This window comes from Hyla sarda, chromosome 8, assembly GCF_029499605.1.
Source record: "Hyla sarda isolate aHylSar1 chromosome 8, aHylSar1.hap1, whole genome shotgun sequence".
In the NCBI taxonomy this organism is placed as follows: Eukaryota; Metazoa; Chordata; class Amphibia; order Anura; family Hylidae; genus Hyla; species Hyla sarda.
This window is the reverse complement of record NC_079196.1, coordinates 52278204-52300754: the sequence shown is the minus strand read 5'-3', so window position 1 is coordinate 52300754 and position 22551 is coordinate 52278204. Positions and strand designations below refer to the sequence as shown.

General features: G+C 41.6%; 1 protein-coding gene across 2 annotated transcripts; it reads right to left on the bottom strand.

Annotated features, from left to right (window-relative positions):
* Positions 1-6692: 6692 nt before the first annotated feature.
* Positions 6693-14248, bottom strand: SP5 (Sp5 transcription factor). 2 transcript variants are annotated; one of them, XR_008847230.1, is made up of 3 exons: positions 13675-14248; positions 9385-12077; positions 6693-9266 (listed from the first exon to the last, which is right to left on the bottom strand). XR_008847230.1 is itself a non-coding variant. In XM_056536157.1 (2 exons), the coding sequence occupies exons 1-2, from the start codon at positions 13723-13725 to the stop codon at positions 11001-11003; spliced, it is 1128 nt and encodes a 375-aa protein (XP_056392132.1). In that variant the 5' UTR covers positions 13726-14248; the 3' UTR covers positions 9311-11000. The 2 variants fall into 2 exon arrangements, 1 of the variants encoding a protein (XP_056392132.1); XM_056536157.1 differs by lacking the exon at positions 6693-9266 and having other exon boundaries at positions 9311-12077.
* Positions 14249-22551: the final 8303 nt, after the last annotated feature.

Sequence of the window (22551 nt, the reverse complement as noted above, 5' to 3'; positions counted from 1 at the left end):
GCTAAAAAAATATATATATATTTCCTACCTTACTATCTGTCTCTCAACATCTGGGTGCCTGCCAACATTGCCCAATGGCTTCCTCCAGTTTGAAGGGGATGGACTGCGCCACCAGGGCATTTTGGTAGGAAAAACCATGTCAGGAGGTGCTTTTTAGGCTGTAGCCAAATAAGTTATTTTACTGTCTAGCAGCAGGTTTTACCACCAGCAAGTTATAGGGATTACGTTTCATGCTCCTGTGAAATGGAGTCACTACCCAGTGTTGGGGCTGAAAAGCCGGTTTGCACCTTGATGTTCAACCTCAGCATGTGAGCTCCCTGTGCTTTGTAATACAGAGTCCAGTGTCGTCAGTATAGAAACTAACTAATGGACTTAAAAAATAATGGTGAGTTATTTTAACTCAATGACATTACAAAATTAGGAAGTGAGAAGCGAAAGTGCACAGGGGTGGGTGGAAATTCAGTGGAGACTAACTCCTATTCACTGAGCGTTTTGTTGACATCTGACTTATTTTTATGGCCAGCTTTGGCATCTGTTCTTAAAAAGAACTGTTCCATTCATCTGGATGTTTTTTTTTTTCTGCAGTATTGTGTGTCAGATTTTTAAAAACACCATTTTTTATTTATTGGATGGATTTCAGTTATGGGATTTCTACAGCAGAATTCGGCAGCCTATCATTATACAGCACTATGAGTTGCGGCTTTGTTACACTTAATATTGAATTTTTAACACAATTTTAAAAAAATTCACTTTAAGCAAAAATGTTAAAGAAACGTTTAATAAAAAAAAAAAAAGGAAAGTAAATAGAAACATATAATGTTCTACTTCCTGATATTACCTTTAGGGTAAGGTCACACACAGCGCATCGGCAGCATATTTGACGCTGCGGATACGCTGCCAGCAGTTGCAGATCGAGCTTGCTGCTCCCTGTAGCTCTGAGTGGCAGTCACCAGTTGACAAACAGCTACCCGGTCGCAGCAGGGAGCTCGCTCTGCAGTTGCTCTGTTACTGCAGTGCTGTGTGTAACCCTACCCTTAAACCTTTCCTCTTTAATATAAAATTATGTCCTCTTGTGGTAGTTTTTCTTCTTTTAAGTATCCTCTCCTCCTTTACCGTGTTAATTTCCTTTATGAATATAAAAGTATCTATCATTATCCCTCTGTCTCATCTTTCTTCTATACATGTTAAGGTCCTTTAACCTTTCCTGGTAAATATTATCCTGCAATCCATGTACTAGTTTGGTTTCTCTTCTCTGAACTCTCTCCTAACTATCTATATCCTTCTGACATGAGGTCTCACCAGTTCTCTTTTAGGCGGCATAAGCACTTCACTCTATATTGCTAATACCTCTTCCCATATGCCCATGAACGCTTCCCTCTCTACTGCTAATACCTCTCCATATACACCCATGAGCACTTCCCTCTCCGCTGCTAATACCTTACCCTATACACCCATGACCACTTCCCATTAGTGCCAATACCTCTCACCATACACCCATAAGCACTTCCCTCTCCACTGCTAATACCTCTCCCTATACACCAATATGTACTTTCCTCTCTACTGCTAATATATTTCCCGATGCACCCATGAGCACTTCCCTCTACTGCTAATACCTCTCCCTATACACCCATGAGGTCTACCCTCTCTACTGCTAATATCTCTCCCTATATACCCATGAGCACTTCCCTTTCTACTGCTAATACCTCTCTCTATACACCCATGAGCACTTTCCTCTATACTGCTAATACCTCTTCCTTTACACCCATGAGCACTTCCCTCTCTGCTGCTAACACCTCTCCCTATATACCCATGAAGACTTCCCTCTCTACTGCTAATACCTCTCCCTATACACCAAAGCATTCTGCTCTATGACATTGCCTACCTTTAAGTCTTCTTAAATATTGACCCCTAAATCCCTTTCCTCAGTTACTGAGTTTAGGACTGTATCACATATTCTATATTCTGCCCTTGGGTTTTTACGCCCCAGGTGCATTATCCCCTATCCAAATGATAGGGGATAAGATGTATGATCACAGGGGTCCCGCTGCTGGGACCCCTGCGACATCAGTGCAGCCCTCGGCATTCTGTGCCGGGCCCTGCTTCCGAGACATGACATCATAACCTAACCACGCCCTCTCGTGACATCACGCCATGTCCCCTCAATTCATGTCTGTGGTAGGGGGCGTGACAGGTGACATGTCAGTGTCCAGAGTTTTGACCATTTCTCTATTTTACCTAAATCCTTCGCCATTTGGCATATCCCGGGAACATCAAACCTGTTATAAATCTTTGTCATCAGCAAAAAGGCCAATATCCTACCATTGAGACCTGCAATATGACTGATTACAGATATTAAACAAAATGGGTCCCAGTACAGATCCCTGTGGTCCCCAAATATCTGTGAGTTGTCATTGGGGCATTAACCCATGCTCCTTATGGTATATCTGCCCAACCTTATATAAATGCTGCTGCATTATAGGCCAGATTTTCTAAAAATTGCATATAACTATGTCTAACAAACTAAAAATAACTTTAAAAAAATCTGGGTAAATGCTTTAATTTAATAACATATAATTTGCTTTCTGTCTTATGAAATGTACATTGAATGATTATAATTAGGAAAAAACTGGGAATCCCTGGCTATTCTCCAAAAAACAATGATATATAATTGATGGAGTGATAATTACCTCACATCATTAACTATAATCCTTCTGAAGACACCTCTGAAGAAGAAAGAATTATTCACAGTATCAGTGAATATATTTAAAGAGTAGCTCCCACCATCTTTTTTTTTTCCTGTCCCTGCCTATTGCCCATTTATCCCTAACCCCCTCCCTGCCTTTGTTTTTATTTTTTACATATTATAAATGCCTTTTTGTCTGCCTGGTAGTGTGCTCACTTACCAGGCAGACTTCCCCAGCAGACGCGACGTCACTGATGCCTGCTGGGGGGGACTTCTGCCCTTAGTTCACCTATACAGGGTGCCTCCAGCTGTTTCACCATTACAACTCCCAGCTTGCCCTGACATCTATTGGCTGTCAGGGCATGCTGGGAGTTGTAGTGGTGAAACAACTGGAGGCACCCTGTGGTGAAAACAATAACTTTGTTATGGCCGCGGCGCTACCCCAAATCTCCCCACCCCCCGCAAAGCAATACATTTCATGGCCGCGGCACTAAAATCCCCCCACCCAAAACACACATACCGAAGTGCATCCTGAGGCAGCAGCAGAGGCGGGGCCGGCGTATGAGGCTAGGGAGTGTAAGGTCGGCGTGCAGGCGCAGAAGCAGCAACATAGTGCGGGAGGAGTGGCCGGCGTCTGAGGCCAGGGAGCCAATGCGCTCGCCCCTGCCTGTCTGATTGACAGGCAGGGAGCGAGCGCAGGCTGAATGAATTTGGCTCCGATTGCCCCTAGTGGCCGGCTTTCAAAATAAAAATAAAGGTTTTTGATAATTAAAGTATATTAGAAATATGTTGTAGTACATCATTACTACAGCATATAAAAAAAAAAAAGTTCATGACAGTGCCCATTTATAGAGACCTGTCCAAATCATGACCAAGAGTCACCTTCAAAAAGGAGAAAACAGTAATCGGAAGGTTCCAGCAAACTAGGATTGCAAACTAACCACTAACAGGGACTTACTTCAGTGCAGGGGGCAAAGGATGATACTTAGACTTACCTCTTACTGGAGAGCCCATAGTCTTGTAGAGTTCAGTACAGTCATCCAGGGACCTTGTTTTGATAGCTCAGGGACCTATAAACCAGGAGTCTTTACTTAAGGTGGCACTGTTGTACAGAACGGGGGAATGTTTGCCCAACAGTTGTCTCTCCATATACATAAATGTTTGGCACAGTTGAACGATCATGTGTTTTCTATGGGGAGGGGTAAGCCACAGCCAAACAGTTCTGGCACTGACTTACTCCTTCCGGAACAATAGGGTTGAGGGGGGGAAAAAACATGCCAAACTCTTCTCTCTATTGACATCATCTGTCACTGGGGAGTCGGGAGGCCGCCATACACCTTAGACAGTTGGTCGAAGATACATAAGGCACCAGGTTTGGCCATATGTAGTATAAGATGTATGGGTATCTGTGGGCTCTGGTTTGTTGGATACACATATGATAGCTGTCAGCTTTCTCTTTTAATCCCCACATGCACATGAACGCTATGTATTTACCGTATATTCATTTATATATGAAACTCAAAGTATTTGTGTATGTATGTTAGTTCCAGTATACCTTCTAAACAGCTGGAGGTATTTCAATTGAGCTTGGTACATGTTACTTTTATGTCAAATAAAAAATCTAGTAGATTTGAAACAGAAAAAATAGAACGAGGGACATTAAGGGGTATTTATGGAACCTTTTACTCCATTATTTTCGCTGTAATTTATCGCTTGTTTTTTGCAACAATGTTTTGCGGCAACCCAAATAGTACACAAAGTGACGTTGAAAGTCATGGTTTCAGTTGATATCATGCAGTGAACAGGAATTTATGATTTGCGACTTTTCCGTTTGCCACATCGTTTGATGCAACTGCGCTTACAGATGCGCAATTCTACACCAGTCGTCTGTTGGCTCAGAAACTGGCTGTGGACAGCATTATTAAAAAGTCACACATTTGTCGCACGGGTTAAAAAGTTGCACAAAAAGTCGCAGAGAAATCATCATACACATTTAAGTACTGAAGTAAGAAATGTGATCAGCACCATGTAATACATTGGGTGCAGGTACAGAGTTTCAACCCTGTGAATTAATGGAGTAAAAAGACATTCTCTACCTTCACTTTTCATGAATACCCCCCCCCCCCCCCCTTAAGGCTAAGTTTCCACTTGTTTTTTTTTCTGGCAGTTTTTGGAGATCTGCCACTGCAGTTTTTGAGCCAAAGTCAGAAGTGGATCCATAAGGGAGGAGAAGTGTAAGTCCTTCCTTTATATGTCCTATTCCTTTTCCAAAAACTGCCAGGAAAAAAACCAAGTGGAAACTTAGCCTAAGGGTATTCAATCTCCTGTCAGGCATAATATGTAACAGAAAAGATAGAACAAGAGGCACTCACTGCACATTGTGCTCGGATGTAGATTTATTTTCTTTGTGCAATAAAACGCAGCGTGACCGGTTGAGCACACTAGCGGAGTCTTTAACTAGTCCCGCTGCGTATTATTGCATGAAGAAAATAAATCTACATTTGAGCACAACATGCGGTGAGTGCCTCTTGTGGTATTTTTTCTGTTACAAGTTATACATATGCCTGACTGAACATTGAGTATCCTGCAATTGCCATTTTAACCCCACGGTAGTATCCATTTTTGTCAATAAGACCCCTTAAGGAGAAGAATTTTTAAGGTTGTGCCGACTACTGTACCTATTTAACTGGTTCACAAATATTATAGAGTTTAGGGATGTTCCAATACTGACAATTTTCTGCAGCCGAGAGTAAAACAGCTGGGCCCAGGCGGCAACTCTATGTGACTTCTGATACATCTTGAGATAGCTTTACTCTCGGGCTGTTGAGAATGCTAGGGAATTTTAAACAACCTGCCGCCGGACCAATGTCATGGTAAAGTGTATTTTAACTGTACGGGCTTAACTGTTGTACTCTAAACCTACAGAGATTGTATTGGGACATCCTGCATAGGACTTCTGATACATCTCCTGATCACTTTACTCTTGGCTTCGGAGATTGCCCAGGAGTTTTAAACAGCCTACCACTGGACTAACGTTATGGTAAAGTATGATTTAACTGTCCGGCAGGCAGTTGCAGGCATAGGGGATGGGGTGGGCTGAGAAAAGAGTGGGGTGGGGGAGAGAAGACCAATGTGGGGCAAGAAAGAGGATATGGCAGCACTGCTGCAGTGAGGAGTACAGTAAGGATGAGCAACCTATCACTTCTGGGGCTTCAGGAGACAGGGAAAGCTGGGTACTAAGCTAGTTACTTGTATAAATAGTGAATAAAAAGATTGCTAATGTCAGTCACATGTACAGTATATATGAAAATGTTTCTGGAGGATTTCCGACTGGAGATAAAGTAGTGATCATGGGGGAGCGATATCTCTGGACTTCCCAACAGTCATCCCATAAAGGGGTACTCCGGTGGAAAACTTTATTTTTTTTTTTTTAATCAACTGGTGCCAGAAAGGTAAACAGATTTGTAAATTACTTCTATAAAAAATCTTAACCCTTTTACTAATTATTAGCTGCTGAATACTACATGGGAAATTATTTTCTTTTTGGAACACATAGCTCTCTGCTGACATCATGACCACAGTGCTCTCTGCTGACATCTCTGTCCATTTTAGGAACTGTCCAGAGCGGCATATGTTTGCTATGGGGATTTTCTCCTACTCTGGACAGTTCTTAAAATGGACAGAGATGTCAGCAGAGAACACTGTGCTCGTGATGTCAGCCGAGAGCTCTGTGTTCCAAAAAGAAAAGAATTTCCTCTGTAGTATTCAGCAGCTAATAAGTACTGGAAGGATTAAGATTTTTTAATAGAAGTAAATTGCAAATCTGTTTAACTTTCTGGCACCAGCTGATTAAAAAAAAAAGTTTTCCACTGGAGTACCCCTTTAAAGAACACCCTAGTCATCCTCTCCCTATCCTACAATGGCTGATACCAGCAAATAACAGCTTGCATTCAACTGCAAAGACAGTGCAGAGAGCAAAGACATAAGGTTTTTCTTCTGTTGCCCCCCAATTCATGACATTTCACCACCACATTTAATCACATTTAAATTAAAATATTATTTACTGAAGTTTTAGGGGATTGTACAGTCAATTGTATTCACTAGACAAATTGTCACATATTATTTCAGCCTAGTAGTTTTACAAAAAGAGCGCAAACTGCAACATATGGGATAAAAGGGCATGCTGCAACACTTCAACACAGGAAGTAAAAGTTATACATTTTTTCTCAATGGTTGTACAAAATTTTGTTAATGTAATCTAAATTACTAAGAAAAGGTAAGTTAATGTTTCCCAGCCAGTGTACCTCCAGCTATTGCAAAACTACAACTTCCAACATGCCCAGACAGCCAAAGCCTGTCTGGGCATGCTGGGAGTTGTAGTTTTGCAACAGCTGGAGGCACCCTGGCTGGGAAACACTTGGGCAAGTCTGCTAAAACCTATGTCATACAAAGCCTAGATCAGTGTTTTCCAAATTTTGCCTCCAGCTGTTGCAAACCTACAGGGAGTTGTAGTTTTGCAGCAGCTGGAGGCACACTGTTTGGTAAACACTGGGCTAGATTCAGCTCTTGATACCTCTTTTTATTAGGTTCTGTTCACATTTGTGTTATTCTCTTCCCATCAGTGTGTTCCTAGACTCCTAGTATTGATTCCCGCATGCATTTCAGCTCTCCGGGCATGCTGGGAGTTGTAGTTTCCCAACAGGTTGGGAAACACTGTCTTATGGAGAACTGCATCAAAAGCAACTATTTTGTGTTAACCAGCCCTTGTGGGCATATAGGGAAGCTGGGATATAGGGAGCTGTATTTTCTATCCTTACAAACCTCACAAAATAAGAAAGTCAAAGCTGGAATCACAGGTTGAGTTTTTGATGCAGATCGTGATACTTTTTAAGCCAAGCGCAGGAATGGATGACAAGACACTTCCTTGTGGATCCTTCCCAGGATTTCACTCATAAACATCAAAAACTATAGCAAAAATTGCATCAAAAACTGCTGTTTTGTTAGTGAGGGAAAGAAAATCAGACTCACTATACCAGCTCTGCAGTATGAGAACTCTGTCAAACTATATCTCAGCTTTCCTGGATACCCTCTAAGGGTATGTTCACACGAGCGGATCCCCAGTGCTTATTACGTTGCGGATCCGCCGTTGAAGGACCACTGTATGCTGCCTTTACAGGTACCTGTTCGGAGCGGCAATCCTCCGCTACAAGCAGACACACTGAAGCGATGTGCGAGTAGCTGTGCATGCGCGGTGTACTCACACACATTGCGGCCGCTCCCCCTGCTCTTTAGCTAGGCCGAGAGCTGCCACGATGTATGAGTATACTGCGCATGCGTACGGCAACTCGCACATCACAGTGTGTCTGCTTTTAGCGGCGTATTGCCGATCCGAGCAGGCACCTGTAAAGGCAGCATATGGCGGTCCTTCAGCGGCAGATCCGCAGCGTAATACGAGCTGGGTATCCGCTCCTGTGAACGTACCCTTAGGGCACGTTCACACGCGCCGATTTTCGCAGCGTATTTAGCTGCGGATCCATTGGTGAAGGCCCCGCTCTATGCTGGCTTTACATATGCCTGATCGTAGCGGCAATACGCCGCTACCAGCAGACACAGTGCAGCGATCTGTGCAGCTTATTCGCACATCGCAGTTGCTCTCCCTGCTCTGAGCTAGGCAGAGAGCTGCCCCGATGTGCGAATATACTGCGACTCGCACATCGCAGTGTGCCTGCTGGTAGCGGAGTATTGCCGCTACGAGCAGGCACATGTAAAGCCAGCATAGAGCGGGGCCTTCACCAATGGATCTACAGCGTAAAATACGCTGAAAATCAGCGCGTGTGAACGTACCCTTAGGCTGTGTTTACGCAGCAGAATTTTCATGCAGGAAATTCTGCTACATGGAGTTAACATTGTGGTGAATGGAAATTCTGCTGTCCCATTCACACAGCAGTGTTTTCTCCTGCAGAATTTCTGCAGCTGAACCAATCAATTTCTGCAGCTGAACCAATCAATAGTTTTTGCTGAGTCCACTGAGTCGGTCCGGAATCTGTGTGTTGAGAGCAAGAAATTCTGCATAAATTCAGCACAAAGTCCACGCACATTCCGCAAAAAATCTGTAACTAAACCTAAATTGGCAAAAAGGAAACAGAGTCACAGAAGTCACAGAAGTGTCACTGTGTGAACATAGCCTTAGTGTGACATAGGTTTCGTGCAATACTGGAATAAACTGCAATTACCTACATTTACAGGTTTTGAGCTGGATTACGCTTTAAGGCTCTGTTCACTATAATAGCTTATCCTACACCAGTGTTTCCTAACCAGGGCGCCTCCAGGTGTTGCAAAACTACAACTCCCAGCATGCCTAGACAGCCAAAGGCTACCAAAGGCTGTACAGGCATTCTTGGTGTTGTAGTTTTGCAACATCTGGAGGCACCCTGGTTGGGAAACACTGTTCTACACTAACCCAATATCACATAACTAATAAATAATGATAAACAGAAAGTAAAGTGTTTGTAAATATTAGAACAAGAACATTGGGGGAGATGTCGGTGTGAGGTAGAAATCATTTAAACCAGTGGTCTCCAACCTGCGGACCTCCAGATGTTGCAAAACTACAACTCCCAGCCGTTGGCTGTCCGGGCATGCTGGGAGTTGTAGTTTTGCAACATCTGGAGGTCCGCAGGTTGGAGACCACTGATCTAAACCATGTCAGTGCTGTCTATGTTTTGCATGTCTGTGAAAAATGTATCAACCGTGCGCAAGATTGTTGATAAATTTTGCTCAAACATAGACATTCCTTCATGTTTCTACCGTCTGACACATTGGTACGTGCACTCCTCGGTGTGCTATTTTGCGCAAAATCTGTTGCCTTTGCGCAAAGTTTTAATATCTAAACAAAGAAATGCGCAATAGTAAATTAGTGTGTAAAACATTTTTCTTTCTATGGTACACGAGCACGTAGAGAACATGGGAAAATATTCTATCAAAAAGACACAGAAAAAGGCGCAATTAAAGTCACTGCGCAAATTTTGGCGCAAAAAAATAGAAATAGGGGTAAACTCAATGATAAATTTACCCATTGTTACTTTTTTCCACACATTTCCCTTATGCTCGATGTTTTTGCTGCATTATTTTCTTTCTCTTTGTGCAAAAAAAAACCAAAAACTTCACGTGAACAACCCTTAGGCTAGAGTCCACATAGGTTTTTTTTTTTATGAGTTGATGTTTTTTTTTTTTTTTTTTTTGGAAAACTGCAGTTTTTGAGCCAAAGTCAGAAGTTGATTCAGCAGGAGGCGTATCTTCTTTTGTATTTCCCAATCCTTTTGAATACACTTCTGGCTTTGGCTTAAAAATTGCCCTGGCCGTTTTCCCAAAAAAAAAAAAACGCCTAAAAAAAAAACCCTGGGAAGAAACCTAGCCTTATGCTGTTTCAGTGTGAACAGAACCTTAATGATACAACACATTTTGTTTATTCTAAGGTGCATTGTTTAAAAAACAAATAAAAAAAAGAAAGACAAAAAAAAAAGGAACATATGCTGACACGCCGACTATACAGGCAGGCACATTCCCTGGGCAAATAACAAAACACAACTTAACATTGTACATAGCTGCAAGAAACTAATGCCACATTTACATTAATAGAAGGTATATTGCTAAAGGCAACTTATCCACTGGACCGATTCTCGCGAACACTGATGAAGATCTATCAATAATAATACTAGAGATGGCATATAAAACACTTAGTCATTACAGAATTATGCAAAATTATGGAAGGAAGGAGAGAGCAACATCCAAAAGAACAAAAGCTGAGAATTCTAATAAAAACATTAGTATGAAAAACAAAACAGTTTCTGTATAAGCGGTAAAGAGACACGTGGCACCTAAATTGAAATTTAGACAGAGCCAAGTTGGCAATGACTCCGGGAACCAAAAAATTCACTGTTTATTTGAGAGTAAAACTTTTTTTTTTTATGTCCCTTTTACAAAATCAATAATGTACGCGGCAACGGATGGGTGAGAAGAACTGAAGAAGTTTTTTCAAACACATGAAATAGTCTGCAGGGAAAGAATGAAGGTTTTGGAGCAAGTCAGTATAGATTACACCAAGTTTAATTACACTTTGCACAGAAATATATACAAATCCTTAGGGTCCTCAGAAAGATCCTTAAAGTAAAAAAAAAAAAAAAAAAAAATGAAAGAAAGATTTCACTTGAGTCAGAATCTGACAAGTATTGTGCTTTGATACATTTAGGGGTTGTCAATACTCCAATACGTCAATATTCAAGTATATTGCACTATAGAAAAATCCATGAAGCCTCCTCTAGTGGTCTCTGTTTTGCTCCTGTTTGACTGTCCTCTCAACCCCTTTGATCTTCTTATTCTGATGGGTTTTCACATGTTTGGCCAGATGATCGCTTCTCATGAACCTTTTTCCACATTCCGAACAGACAAACCTCTTTTCACCAGTATGAGTCCGTAAGTGCCTTTGTAGCTCATCAGATCTGGTGAAACTTTTGCCACAGAATAACCAGTTACAAATAAAGGGTCTCTCACCCGAGTGCCACCTCAGATGGGCCTTTAGGTGGGAAGTTTTCCCATATACTTTTCCACAACCTGGGATGTGGCAGATGTGCTGTTTCTTCTTTCCTGGCTCTTCTGGGCCGCTGGAGGATTGGCAGTTCGGACATCTGCACCTTCTGCATCTCCTGGCAGTAGCCAATGGGGATTTGGTCTGCAGAAGAGCAGCGATTTGAGTCTGGTATTGTGCAAAGTCTGAATGTCCTAGAACTAAACTTCTCTGGATGGGAAACCGGTGATGATGAGCATGAGGAAGTGCCGACGGGTGGGTGACTGGGGTAGACTGTTGAATGCTCCACCAGGGGATGTCTTCTGCTGGATTGGGGGACAGTTGCCTTGGTTGCTGATGTATCAGGTTGGAATGACCTGGTACAAATCCATGGATTGCAGAAGCAATAGGTGCAGCAGGAGGATAAGGAACCGAAGAAACAAAGGTGGACTGGCAATTAGATGACTGAAAAGCAGCCATTGGGGAAGGTAACATTTTGACTGGGGAAAATTCATAAGGATAGGAAGGGTCGGCAGGGGGAGTCAGGGGAAGTTCGTGAGTAACAAATGTAGACTGGATGTGAGATGGGAGTTGGTTTTTGGGGGCAGTAAGTCCAAGACTGTTATGTGTCTGAATGCCACCTGGAGAGTGCGAAGATATGTCATTAGTCCATGGGTGGAAGATCCTCGAGGGAGATCCAATAGTGGGATCATAAGGAACCTGAATAAACTCCGCACCACTTCCTGGTTGACCAATTCGACTACATGTAGCAGCCAGGAGAGCCAGTGGGGAATGTTTACTGACATCTGGTGAGGCGCTGGGGGTCCTGTCCTGTAATGGAAAATTTCTTTAGTGTACATATAGATTTTGATTTATATGAGATGGATCTACAGACAGACATTCAGAGAGATAGATAGATAGAGGATATATAGATAGATAGATAGAGGATAGATAGATAGATAGAGGATAGATAGTTAGATAGAGGATAGATAGATAGATAGAGGATAGATAGATAGAGGATAGATAGATAGATAGATAGATAGATAGAGGATAGATAGATAGATATAAGATTGATCACATTTAGGAAGATAGTATGCCATGAAGTATATCTCTTTTATTTGACAGCCTTATTGACCTGTATAGTCAAATCCTCAGACACGGGATGGAATGTGAACTTGCCTTACAGCCAATTTTACAGTCCATCATCCTCCTCAGTAAATATTTGTATCAGCTGAATTCCTATTGCTCAGTGACGTATTGGTTCATGGGACATGTGCGAGGTAAAGGCAGCGTGTTACACACATACACCTAGAAGTTCCTGCCCTTTTCAATTCTTTTAGGAAACTTTTATTTGCCTTTATTTAAACTGTGACCAAATCTAGTATTATGGGTTTTACTTGTTCCTCATAATTGTCATTTTAGGAAACTTTTTGAATAAATTTGACAACAACTATAGAAAATGTGTACTCCGGCACAGATATATTATTAGATAATATTAAATCTCACAGAAGATATGAATAATATTCTGACAATCTGTTGCTTATTTAGTAACATGGATGATTCTATCTCTTGTAAATATTTATGATTATCCTTATAGTAGTTACCTGGGTAACAATCATTTTAATGTCCTTCTTGCTCTATAACTTTTAATTGACTTTTTTTTAGTTATAAAAATCTGTAAATAACCATGTAAAAGTGTTTTTTCTCCTATATTCTCTTATATTCTTCGCAATTCTGATGAGGTTTATGTGTCCTGGTATTTACGATTTGTCTACTGGTTGGGTGTTCTGCCGGGTGTTCACTAGTACCACTACCTGTGCTGTATGTAAGTGCAATATTAAACTTTTTTTAATACTTTTATCTTACTATGACTTATATGCAGTCATCTCGAGATCCTTAAATTAATTCTAAACAATTTGTGAATTTTGTAATCTGTGGCTTATTATAGAAAACTTGCATTATGATATAGTGGGATATAAATCTATCTATCTTTCTATATATCTCATATATATATATATATATATATATATATATATATATATATATCAATCATCTCATATCTATCTATCTCATAATGTTAACGATACACATGTGAACTATAAGCAAACATATACCTATATTAAGAAATTGTACATCTGCATAATTCTTTGGAAAACAATTATATGCAACATTCGCCAAGTGGCATCACTACCTGCGTCCTATGTCAACGAAACTTTGTAAAAGTTACGGTAGTCTATAAAAGGAAATTTTCCAGTTTCTCCCAAATAAAAAAAGATACCATTTCTCAGAAATTTGGTATAAATTCCCTTCAGTCCTGTAAATGCATTGCCATTCGGATTCTTCTGAAAAAAAGTTGGTTTGTGCAATTTCTAACAACCTGTTGTTCAGTAAGTGGCATCACTACCTGCAGAGGTAAAGTCCCACTGACCTGTAGGAATGCCTGGAGCGAGTCGTTCCTCAGTACAGCGACTGCAGCCATGGTTTCGCTCCTGCAGCTGGGCACTGTAATGGGCAGCACTTTGGTGAAGATGCATGGAGGAAACCCCTTCACTCAGTGACTCCCCACCCAGTAAGTGCCAGGTTGTTTGTTTGGTACTTGGCTGTGTGCAGGTTGATGCTCCTCCTGCCTCCCCTCCCTTCCAGCAGCCTCTTGACTGACTGCAGTGGGAGCACCTCCAAGAATTTGATAAGGACTTTGCTGGGCCGCCAGCCAGTCACAGCCCGGGCTCTGTCCCTTTGAAGTTCCCAGCTGCCCAATCATCAAAGCACAGCAGCTCTTTCACAAGAGAAAGCAAATCCTTTGAATGTACAAAAGCTCCTACCGAGTGTTTGTTGGTCTGGATAAAAGAACTGATTATTACAGGGGGTGGATGGGGAGGTGATAAAGGCGGGACAATTAATGAACTAATCACTATGTGGGAAATGTATATACACAAATAATTGGATTTTCTTGATCAAAGGGACCCTCAGCTCCTGAAGACCCCTGTGCTGCTTGTCCACAAGCCTGGAGCCCCCTCCTCTGTGCTTTTTTGTAATTAAGGATTTGTAGCAATGAGACAATCGCCCTTTGTTATTGAAGGATGGAGATGGGTTTCTTATACCCTCTTGGGTGGATTGGGATGATAATGTCATGTACTCGCCACTCAAGTTTCTTATTTCTTGAATGTCTACGATGAGGGAGTGTGTGTTGGGGGGGGGGAACGTCCCGGGGAAAACTATAGTTTGGGATCGGATTAATGTGTTGGTGTCAGAATGTTCATCTCTAAGAGATTTTCCATCTAGATAAGCGGTCGGGAAGTGTGGCCCTCCAGATTTTGCAAAACTTCAACTCCCAGCATGCCCGGACAGCCGTTGGGAGTTGGGATGTTGGGAGTTGAAGTTTTGCAAAATCTGGAGGGCCACACTTCACGACCGCTGATCTACATGTGACCGTACAAGACATAATGAATAGATAGGGATATAGGCATACACGGGGAGATTCATCAAGACCTGTGCTGAGGAAAAGTTCACCAGTTGCCCATAGTAACCAATCAGATGGCTTCTTAAATTTTTCAGAGGACTTTTCAAAAATGAAAGAAGCGATCTGATTGGTTGCTATGGGCAACTCAGCAACTTTTCCTCTGGACAGGTTTTGAAAAATCTCCCCCTTAGTGTTGGCAAGCATTTGGTCTATTTTCACCCATTGCTAATGATCAGTTACATGTAATTTACTAGTCAAAATCGGCTATCTTGGCCAACCATTATCTCATATGTATGACCAGCCTAAGGCCTCTTTCACACTATACTATTGTTCCGTTTAGGAACTTCCGTCACCAGTTCCGTCACTATATCGGCGAAACCCCATTTCATAGTGTGAAAGAGGCCTAACAACTATAAATGTTATATGGTCCTTATATGGTACCTATGGTACTATTATGTCTGTTTTGCCTTATGTGAGCATATTGGCACAGAGGGCATGGAAAAGGCAAGAAGGACTGGTGGTACTCTAAGCTGTATTGTCAGCCCCAAAGGTCTCCCTGTGGTCATACGGTGAGAAGGACAAGGAGACATAGGTCCCCCATTCTTGTGATCAGCAAGGGTCCCAGCAGTGGGGGCTCAAGCAATTAATCACTACTGGGAAAACCACTCTAAGGGTATGTTCACACGCGCGGATTTTCGCAGCGTATTTAGCTGTGGATCCGCTGGTGAAGGCCCCGCTCTATGCTGGCTTTACATGTGCCTGCTCGTAACGGCAATACGCCGCTACCAGCAGATACACTGCAGCGATGTGCGCGGCGTCCTCGCACATCACAGTCGCTCTCCCTGCTCTGAGCTAGGCAAAGAGCTCCCGCGATGTGCGAGTATACTGCAACTCGCACATCGTAGTGTGTCTGCTGGTAGCGGCTAATTGCCGCTACGAGCAGGCACATGTAAAGCCAGCATAGAGCGAGCCTTCACCAGCGGATTTGCAGTGTAAAATACGCTGTAAATCCGCGTGTGTGAACGTACCCTAATATCTTAAACTTTTATGTCCATCTTAAAAAGCTGGATGCCCAGTAATTTATTTTTGTTTTTAAAAGTGGGCTCAAAAAAATGAAATTAAAAAGGTGTACTTACCAGTCCTGATCCCCAACACTGCTGTTCCAATGGAGCCTGGTTCCTACTGCTCTCCACTTCCTACTCACACAAGGAAATGCCTGCTTAGCAAAATCAATGGGCTCAGGGATCTATTCTGATGCCATATTGGAGACAGGAAGACATTTTTCCTCTGTCATGGGGCAATTGGTATCAGCTTCATGGGGGGGTTTGCCTTCCTCTGGATCAACACAGTAGGGTTTTAACTGTACATAAAGAAAATGAAGCCAGCACTCACCCGTTCTGTGTAGCAAACTTGTGGTTCTTTATTTCAACACACGGCAGTACATGGAAGGCAGAGAGAGGGAAGGAAGAGCTCAGCGGAGCTTGTGCAGTGACAGTGCCATTTTGCGGATTTACCCACTTGGTCACGCATTAAAGGTAAGTGGGCACGGCCAGGTAATATACTTACCATGGTGGCCATGTCAATCACACGCCGGGGCAGGCTTATGACGTCACACTTAGGATGCAAGAGGTACATTTCGCTGTGTCCGTAAGTGAACTGTGTGGCTTCTCTAATCGGCATCAGGAGTAAAGAAAAAAGACAGGTAAATCTCGGAAAATAAAAGAAGAAAGGAGTTAGAAGGGTAAATGCGGTAATGTTAGAATACATATCTGTAAAACATAAAGGGTTTTAATTCGAACTTGATGGACTCTTATCTTTTTTTCAACCTTACAAATTATGAGGGGAAATGAATCCCCCTGTTTGGCCGTTATTAGCCGTAAATGTTGCGGAGGAAGTTGCGGACGTGTGCCAAATGTATTAAATGGCGCACAGACTTTGATGTATCACCACAGAACTGTTCTACTTTAGTCTGGTTAAATATTGCAGAGAAGTGGCGGGCGTGTCGTACAGACTTCATACAGTTGTCGCATAGAGCCATTTCTATCATTCTATAGGGAAGGGTTGACTTGCCCTGTGAAAATGTCCAAATCTGGCCCGGTGTGAGATTTTGGCAACGTTTCACAATAAGCCACACATGATAAATCATTGACCACTGCACAAAGTGCTCTAAATAAAAAAAAACTTCATGGTCATAAAATTTAAACGTTCTAAATGAAATGTCGCAGAAAATGCCTCACGGGGCCAGCCTGCGATTTTCATGAGACAAATTGAGACAAAAAAAAGCAGTCTAAATGGTTAGATAAATTCCCCTCTATGTAACTATATAGGGTGTGATCTGCTTCAGTGTTGAGAAGAGACAAGGAAGTGTTGAGCAGCAGAGACTGGGCACTGTCTGAAACGCAGCAGTGGGGGATCATTGTAGGTAAGTATACTTTTTTTTTATTTGTTTCACCCAGCCTACCCACTTTTAAAAATAAGGTTTATATGCTTGGCAACACACTGCACACAAACCCTGTAAAGCAGCACACTAAGGGGGCATTAATCATTGTCTTTATAGCTGTTTTTGTGTGCAGATTTGTCTCACATTTGGCGCGGCGCTGCACCTCGGGCAATTTTTTACGCCTTTTTTTTTTTAAAGTGTGTACAGGCCAGCTGTTAAGGTTAGTCTTATGAAGTGGTAATAAATTTAGCAACTGATACTTTGTATTAAGGCACAAGAAGAGGCATAAAACCATTAAAAAGTCTTTAAACTACACCAGACTTAGCTTAGCTTTTTTGCATATGTAAAGAGTGATATTTAAGAAAATGTGTACCTGCCCAAAATTATCAAATCCTCTGCGAACATTTTATAAATTTGGTGCTTAAACACATTACAAACACACAAAAAAAGTGTAGAAAAATGCTTTATTTACACCCACATAGATGAATTCCCCCTTAAAGGGGTACTCCGGTGGAAATTTTTTTTTTTTATTATTAACTGGTGCCAGAAAGTTAAACAGATTTGTAAAATACTTCTATTTGAAAATCTTAATCCTTCTTGTACTTATCAGCTGCTGTATACTACAGAGGAAGTTGTGTAGTTCTTTTATGTCAGACCACAGTGCTCTCTGCTGACGCCTCTGTTCGTGTCAGGAACTGTCTAGAGCTGGATAGGTTTGCTATGGGGATTTGCTCCTGCTCTGGACAGTACCTGACATGGGCATCAGGTGTCAGCAGAGAGCACTGTGGTCAGACTGAAAAGAACTATACAACTTCCTTTGGAGCATACAGCAGCTGGAAGGATTAAGATTTTTAAATAGAAGTCATTTACAAATATATTTATCTTTTTGGCACCAGCTGATTTAAAAAAAAAAAAAAAAGGGTTTCCACCAGAGTACCCCTTTAAGTCCCTATATGTTGAGAATAAGATGTGTTACTATATAATGCCTCTGTGAGGAACGCTGTTCTTTCATGGAAACTGTGCATTTTGGGAAGAAATTTTTTATTTTTTTTTTATGACATGCAATGGGAACATACTACGTTTTTTCTTATGGATAAAAAACAAAAACAAAAAACAGTACAGCAGTACTTCACTATTCCATTCCTTTTTTCTATGGAGTCCAGTAAAAGAAAGTATACATTAATAGTATAACTTTTTCTACAATGAGCATCTATGAGATACAAATACTACTATATGGAATCCGTCACAGGCACACTTTAAGTGCATGCCATGACAGCTTATTGCTGCCAGAATGCTTTATTGTACACAAGTATACTGTGCATCATGGTCTCCCTTTAATGTATGTGCATAACAATAAAATAAATCTGTCAGCTGTATTTGTGGTTAAAGGGTCACTGTCATTAAAATTTTTTTTGCTATTGCACTCCTTATGGTAAACGAAAAATATTTCTAATATACTTTGTTTAAAAAAAAATGAAGTTTTCTATGTTTTATTTGTGCTTAAAAAAAGCTCAAGAGCTCATTTTCCCCATCTTATACACAGACTTAGGACCAAGGTCCAAACACAGGAAGTGCCGCCTGGAGTGCTGAGGGGGGGATTGGTGTCCAGCCTCATCCAATCATAGCTCCTCTCACACATAACTGCCATATGCTATTGATTGGACACACCCCCTCAGCACTCCAGGCTGCAGTTCCTGTGTTCGGACTTTCGTCCAAAGTCTGTGTATGAGTTGGGGGGAAATGTGCTCTTGAGCTTTTTTAAGCACAAATAAAACATAGAAAACTAAATTGTTTTTAAACAAAGTATATTAGAAATATTTTTCATTTACCATAAGGAGTGCAATAGCAAAAATTAGTTTTAATGAGAGTGACCATTTAAGAGCTGCAGACACTGTGGATAACTGTCAGGGTATAAAAACTTCCTGGAGCCAAAGGTTGTTGGTAAACTTAAAAACAATCACCTTTTTATTTATCAACCATGTGTCAAGTAGGTGGGGCCAAGCTGCTCAAGTGCCACAGCTTGCGACACTGCCTTGCTCGCTCTCACCTCCTAGCCCAACTTTGAATGATCTATAGGGTCCTGTATATCAGACAAGGAGGGGTTGAGAGGACATATTGAGCGAGGAGGTGTGCCAGGCTGTGACACTTAAGACACTTGGTCCCACCTCCTTGACACTTGGCTGATAAATAAAAAGGCGATTTTATAAGTTTACTGACAACCTTTAGCTCCAGGAAAAGTACAGCTTTCTTTTATACCCTAAAGCAGTGTTTCCCAACCAGGGTGCCTCCAGCTGTTGCAAAACTACAACTCCCAGCATGCCAAAGGCTGTCCGGGCATGCTGGGAGTTGTAGTTTGACAACTGCTGGAGGCACCCTGGTTGGGAAACACTGCCCTAAAAGCTATCCACAGTGTCTACAGGTTTTAGCAGCAAATACAGCTGACATATTGCCTTCAAACAAAAGTCACAAATGTGAACAGCCACTCACATATATTGAAACAAATTTGCAAGAATAAGATAATTGTTTTTATTGTAATATATATATATATATATATATATATATATATATATATATATATATATATATTTAATTTACAGTATTCATGCATCTCAGTTAAAAAAAAACGCTGTGAATATAAACTCTAGAGACAAATTAAACTTAGAGGGGTATTCCAGGAATATACTTTTTTATATTTATCAACTGGCTCCAGAAAGTTAAACAGATTTGTAAATCACTTCTATAAAAAAAAATCTTAATCCTTTCAGTACTTATGAGCTTCTGAAGTTAAGGTGGTTCTTTTCTGTCTAAGTGATCTCTGATGACGTGTCTCAGGAAACGCCCAGTTTAGAAGAGGTTTGCTATGGGGGTTTGCTTCTAAACTGGGCGTTTCCCGAGACACGTGTCATCAGAGAGCACTTAGACAGAAAAGAACAACCTTAACTTCAGAAGCTCTTAAGTACTGAAAGGATTAAGATTTTTTAATAGAAGTAATTTACAAATCTGTTTAACTTTCTGGAGCCAGTTGATATATATAAAAAAAAAGTTTTTTCCTGGATAACCCCTTTAATATAATAGTTTGAAGAAGCGTTGACCTTTGTGAACATCCTCATGTATCCTACTGACTACAGTAATATGGTGTTTGGGGGGGGGGGGGGCTCGTATGATACTGTACATTCATAGTCCCGGTCTGGTAATTTAGCTGCAGGTAATGTAACCTATACAGGGTTTACTTTGCCTAGAGGGAGATCTCTATCTGGCCTCCCTGTAGTATAACACAATACCATAGGACTTAAAGATTTGCTGGAGACACTGGACCTGAGGCTCATTTTAGGGCACGAAAGTGCCAAGTGCGTCACCTCCCACGGCTCTGTCATAAGCTCCTAGAGAGTGAGGGAGAGGAAAAGAAAATATTGTATTTCTTGTTTTCTCATTCCTTGCATTTCTTGGTTGACCACAAGTGGCAGAATCTGAGGACCGTGGCCCCTAAATACTGCAAATTTTAGCCTGCACGAAATTGAAGTAATAAAGGAGTACTGTAGTGCAGGACAATCTATCGCCTATCCAAAGGATAGGGGATAAGTGTCTGATCATGGGGGATCTGAACACTAAGATCCCCCACAATCTCCTGCCCAGCCCCCAGCTCTTTTAGTGCACTAAGTGATCTCCGTTCCGTACAAGGAGACTGTTGGTCCCTAAACGAAGCGGTGGTCAACATGCCCCCTCCATGTATCACTATGGGAGAGATAGAGATACACGAATGCTTTATCTCCAGCTCTCTCATAGATATGCACGGAGGGGGCATGTGGACCACCGCTTCATGTGGGGGTCAACATAGCTCTGTTCATGGAGAGTGCAAGAGTTTTTTTTTTGGGGGGGGGGGGGGGGGGGGTACTCCACTGGGAATTTTTTTTTTTAAATCAACTGGTGCCAGAAAGTTTAACAGATTTGTAAATTGCTTCTATTTAAAAATCTTTACCCATCCAGTACTTATGAGCTGCTGTATGTTCCAGAGGAAGTTATTTTCCTTTTGAATTTCCTTTCTGTCTGATCACAGTGCTCTCTGCTGACACCTCTGTCCATTTTAGGAACTGTCCAGAGTAGGAACAAATCCCCATAGCAAACATATCCTACTCCGGACAGTTCCTGACATGGACAGAGGTGTCGGCAGGGAGCACTGTGGTCAGACTGAAAATAAATTCAAAAAGAACTTCCTGTGGAGCATAGAGCAGCTGATAAGTACTGGACGGATTAAGATTTTTAAATAGAAGTAATTTACAAATCTGTTTAACTTTCTGGCACCAGTTGATTAAAATAAAGTTTTCCAGGGGAGTACCCCTTTAAACAGTTCAGAACAACACAGTGTGACACTGTGGCAAGGGAGTGTATTTCCCTAGCTAACCCTGGAGAAACCTCCACCTGTGGGCTAATTAATGAGGTAGCAGAAAGGGGAAGTGTGTTTAAAAGGAAGTCAGACAGAATAGTTGGGGCTCTCCCCAGAAGACAGCAAGGTGGCTGTAGGGGAAGGCAGGGGTCCTGGTGAGGAACACACAGCCCGAGCTGTGAGTGGCACACAGCAAACGGTTACAAACGCTGTGTGTAAACAATGAGTAGAAGGTTGCAGGAAGCATAAGTTTAACTGGCCAGGAAAAGCCCACCAGTTGATAGTCAGGGCATGCTGGATTGTTTAGTTAGTGCCTAGACAGTCTAGGGTTTTGTTTGTTCCTGTCTTAAGTTTTTATTTATCCTGCAACCTGTCTAATAAAGCTGGCAAAGAGCCGGACTTGCGTAAAGTACTGTTGTTTGCCTGCTGATTGAAGTGAAAACGTGTCCTGTGGCGGTGTCAAAGACGATCCCAGAGCTATCCCCAGGGAGAAATCCTTACAATACATACACTCCTAAGTGATCTAACAGTATTATACATGGCTTTCAGGGTTATTGGTGAAGTACAGGTTATGACTGAACTGGTTTGGTCAGAAAAAGAACTTTTTTTGAAAATCGGTAAAACCGAAATTTTTAAAAGTTTGCTCATCTCTACTAGTATGGACACCTTTTTGCACTGATTTCACTGTGTTCCCTGCATGCAATATAAAGCAACTTTCTAAATAGTCCTCATTAAAGATTTCTATACCATTTGGTTGCTACGCAGAGAAAGATAAGTTTGTAAGGGTGCATTTACACCACATTTTCTCCTTATGGTCACTAGATCCGGTGTGGGGATGTCAAAACCGCCTGCTACCGGTTTTCAGTACGGAAACAAACCCGGATACGGTGCAAAAATGAGCCGACCAGAGTCACTGTGAATAAAAAAAACTTTTTTTTTTGTTTTGTTTAAAGTGGTGGAAAAGGTAACCACCCAGGCAGTGAAGCACACTGCAGTGCACTTCACCAGGTTATAACTAGCAATC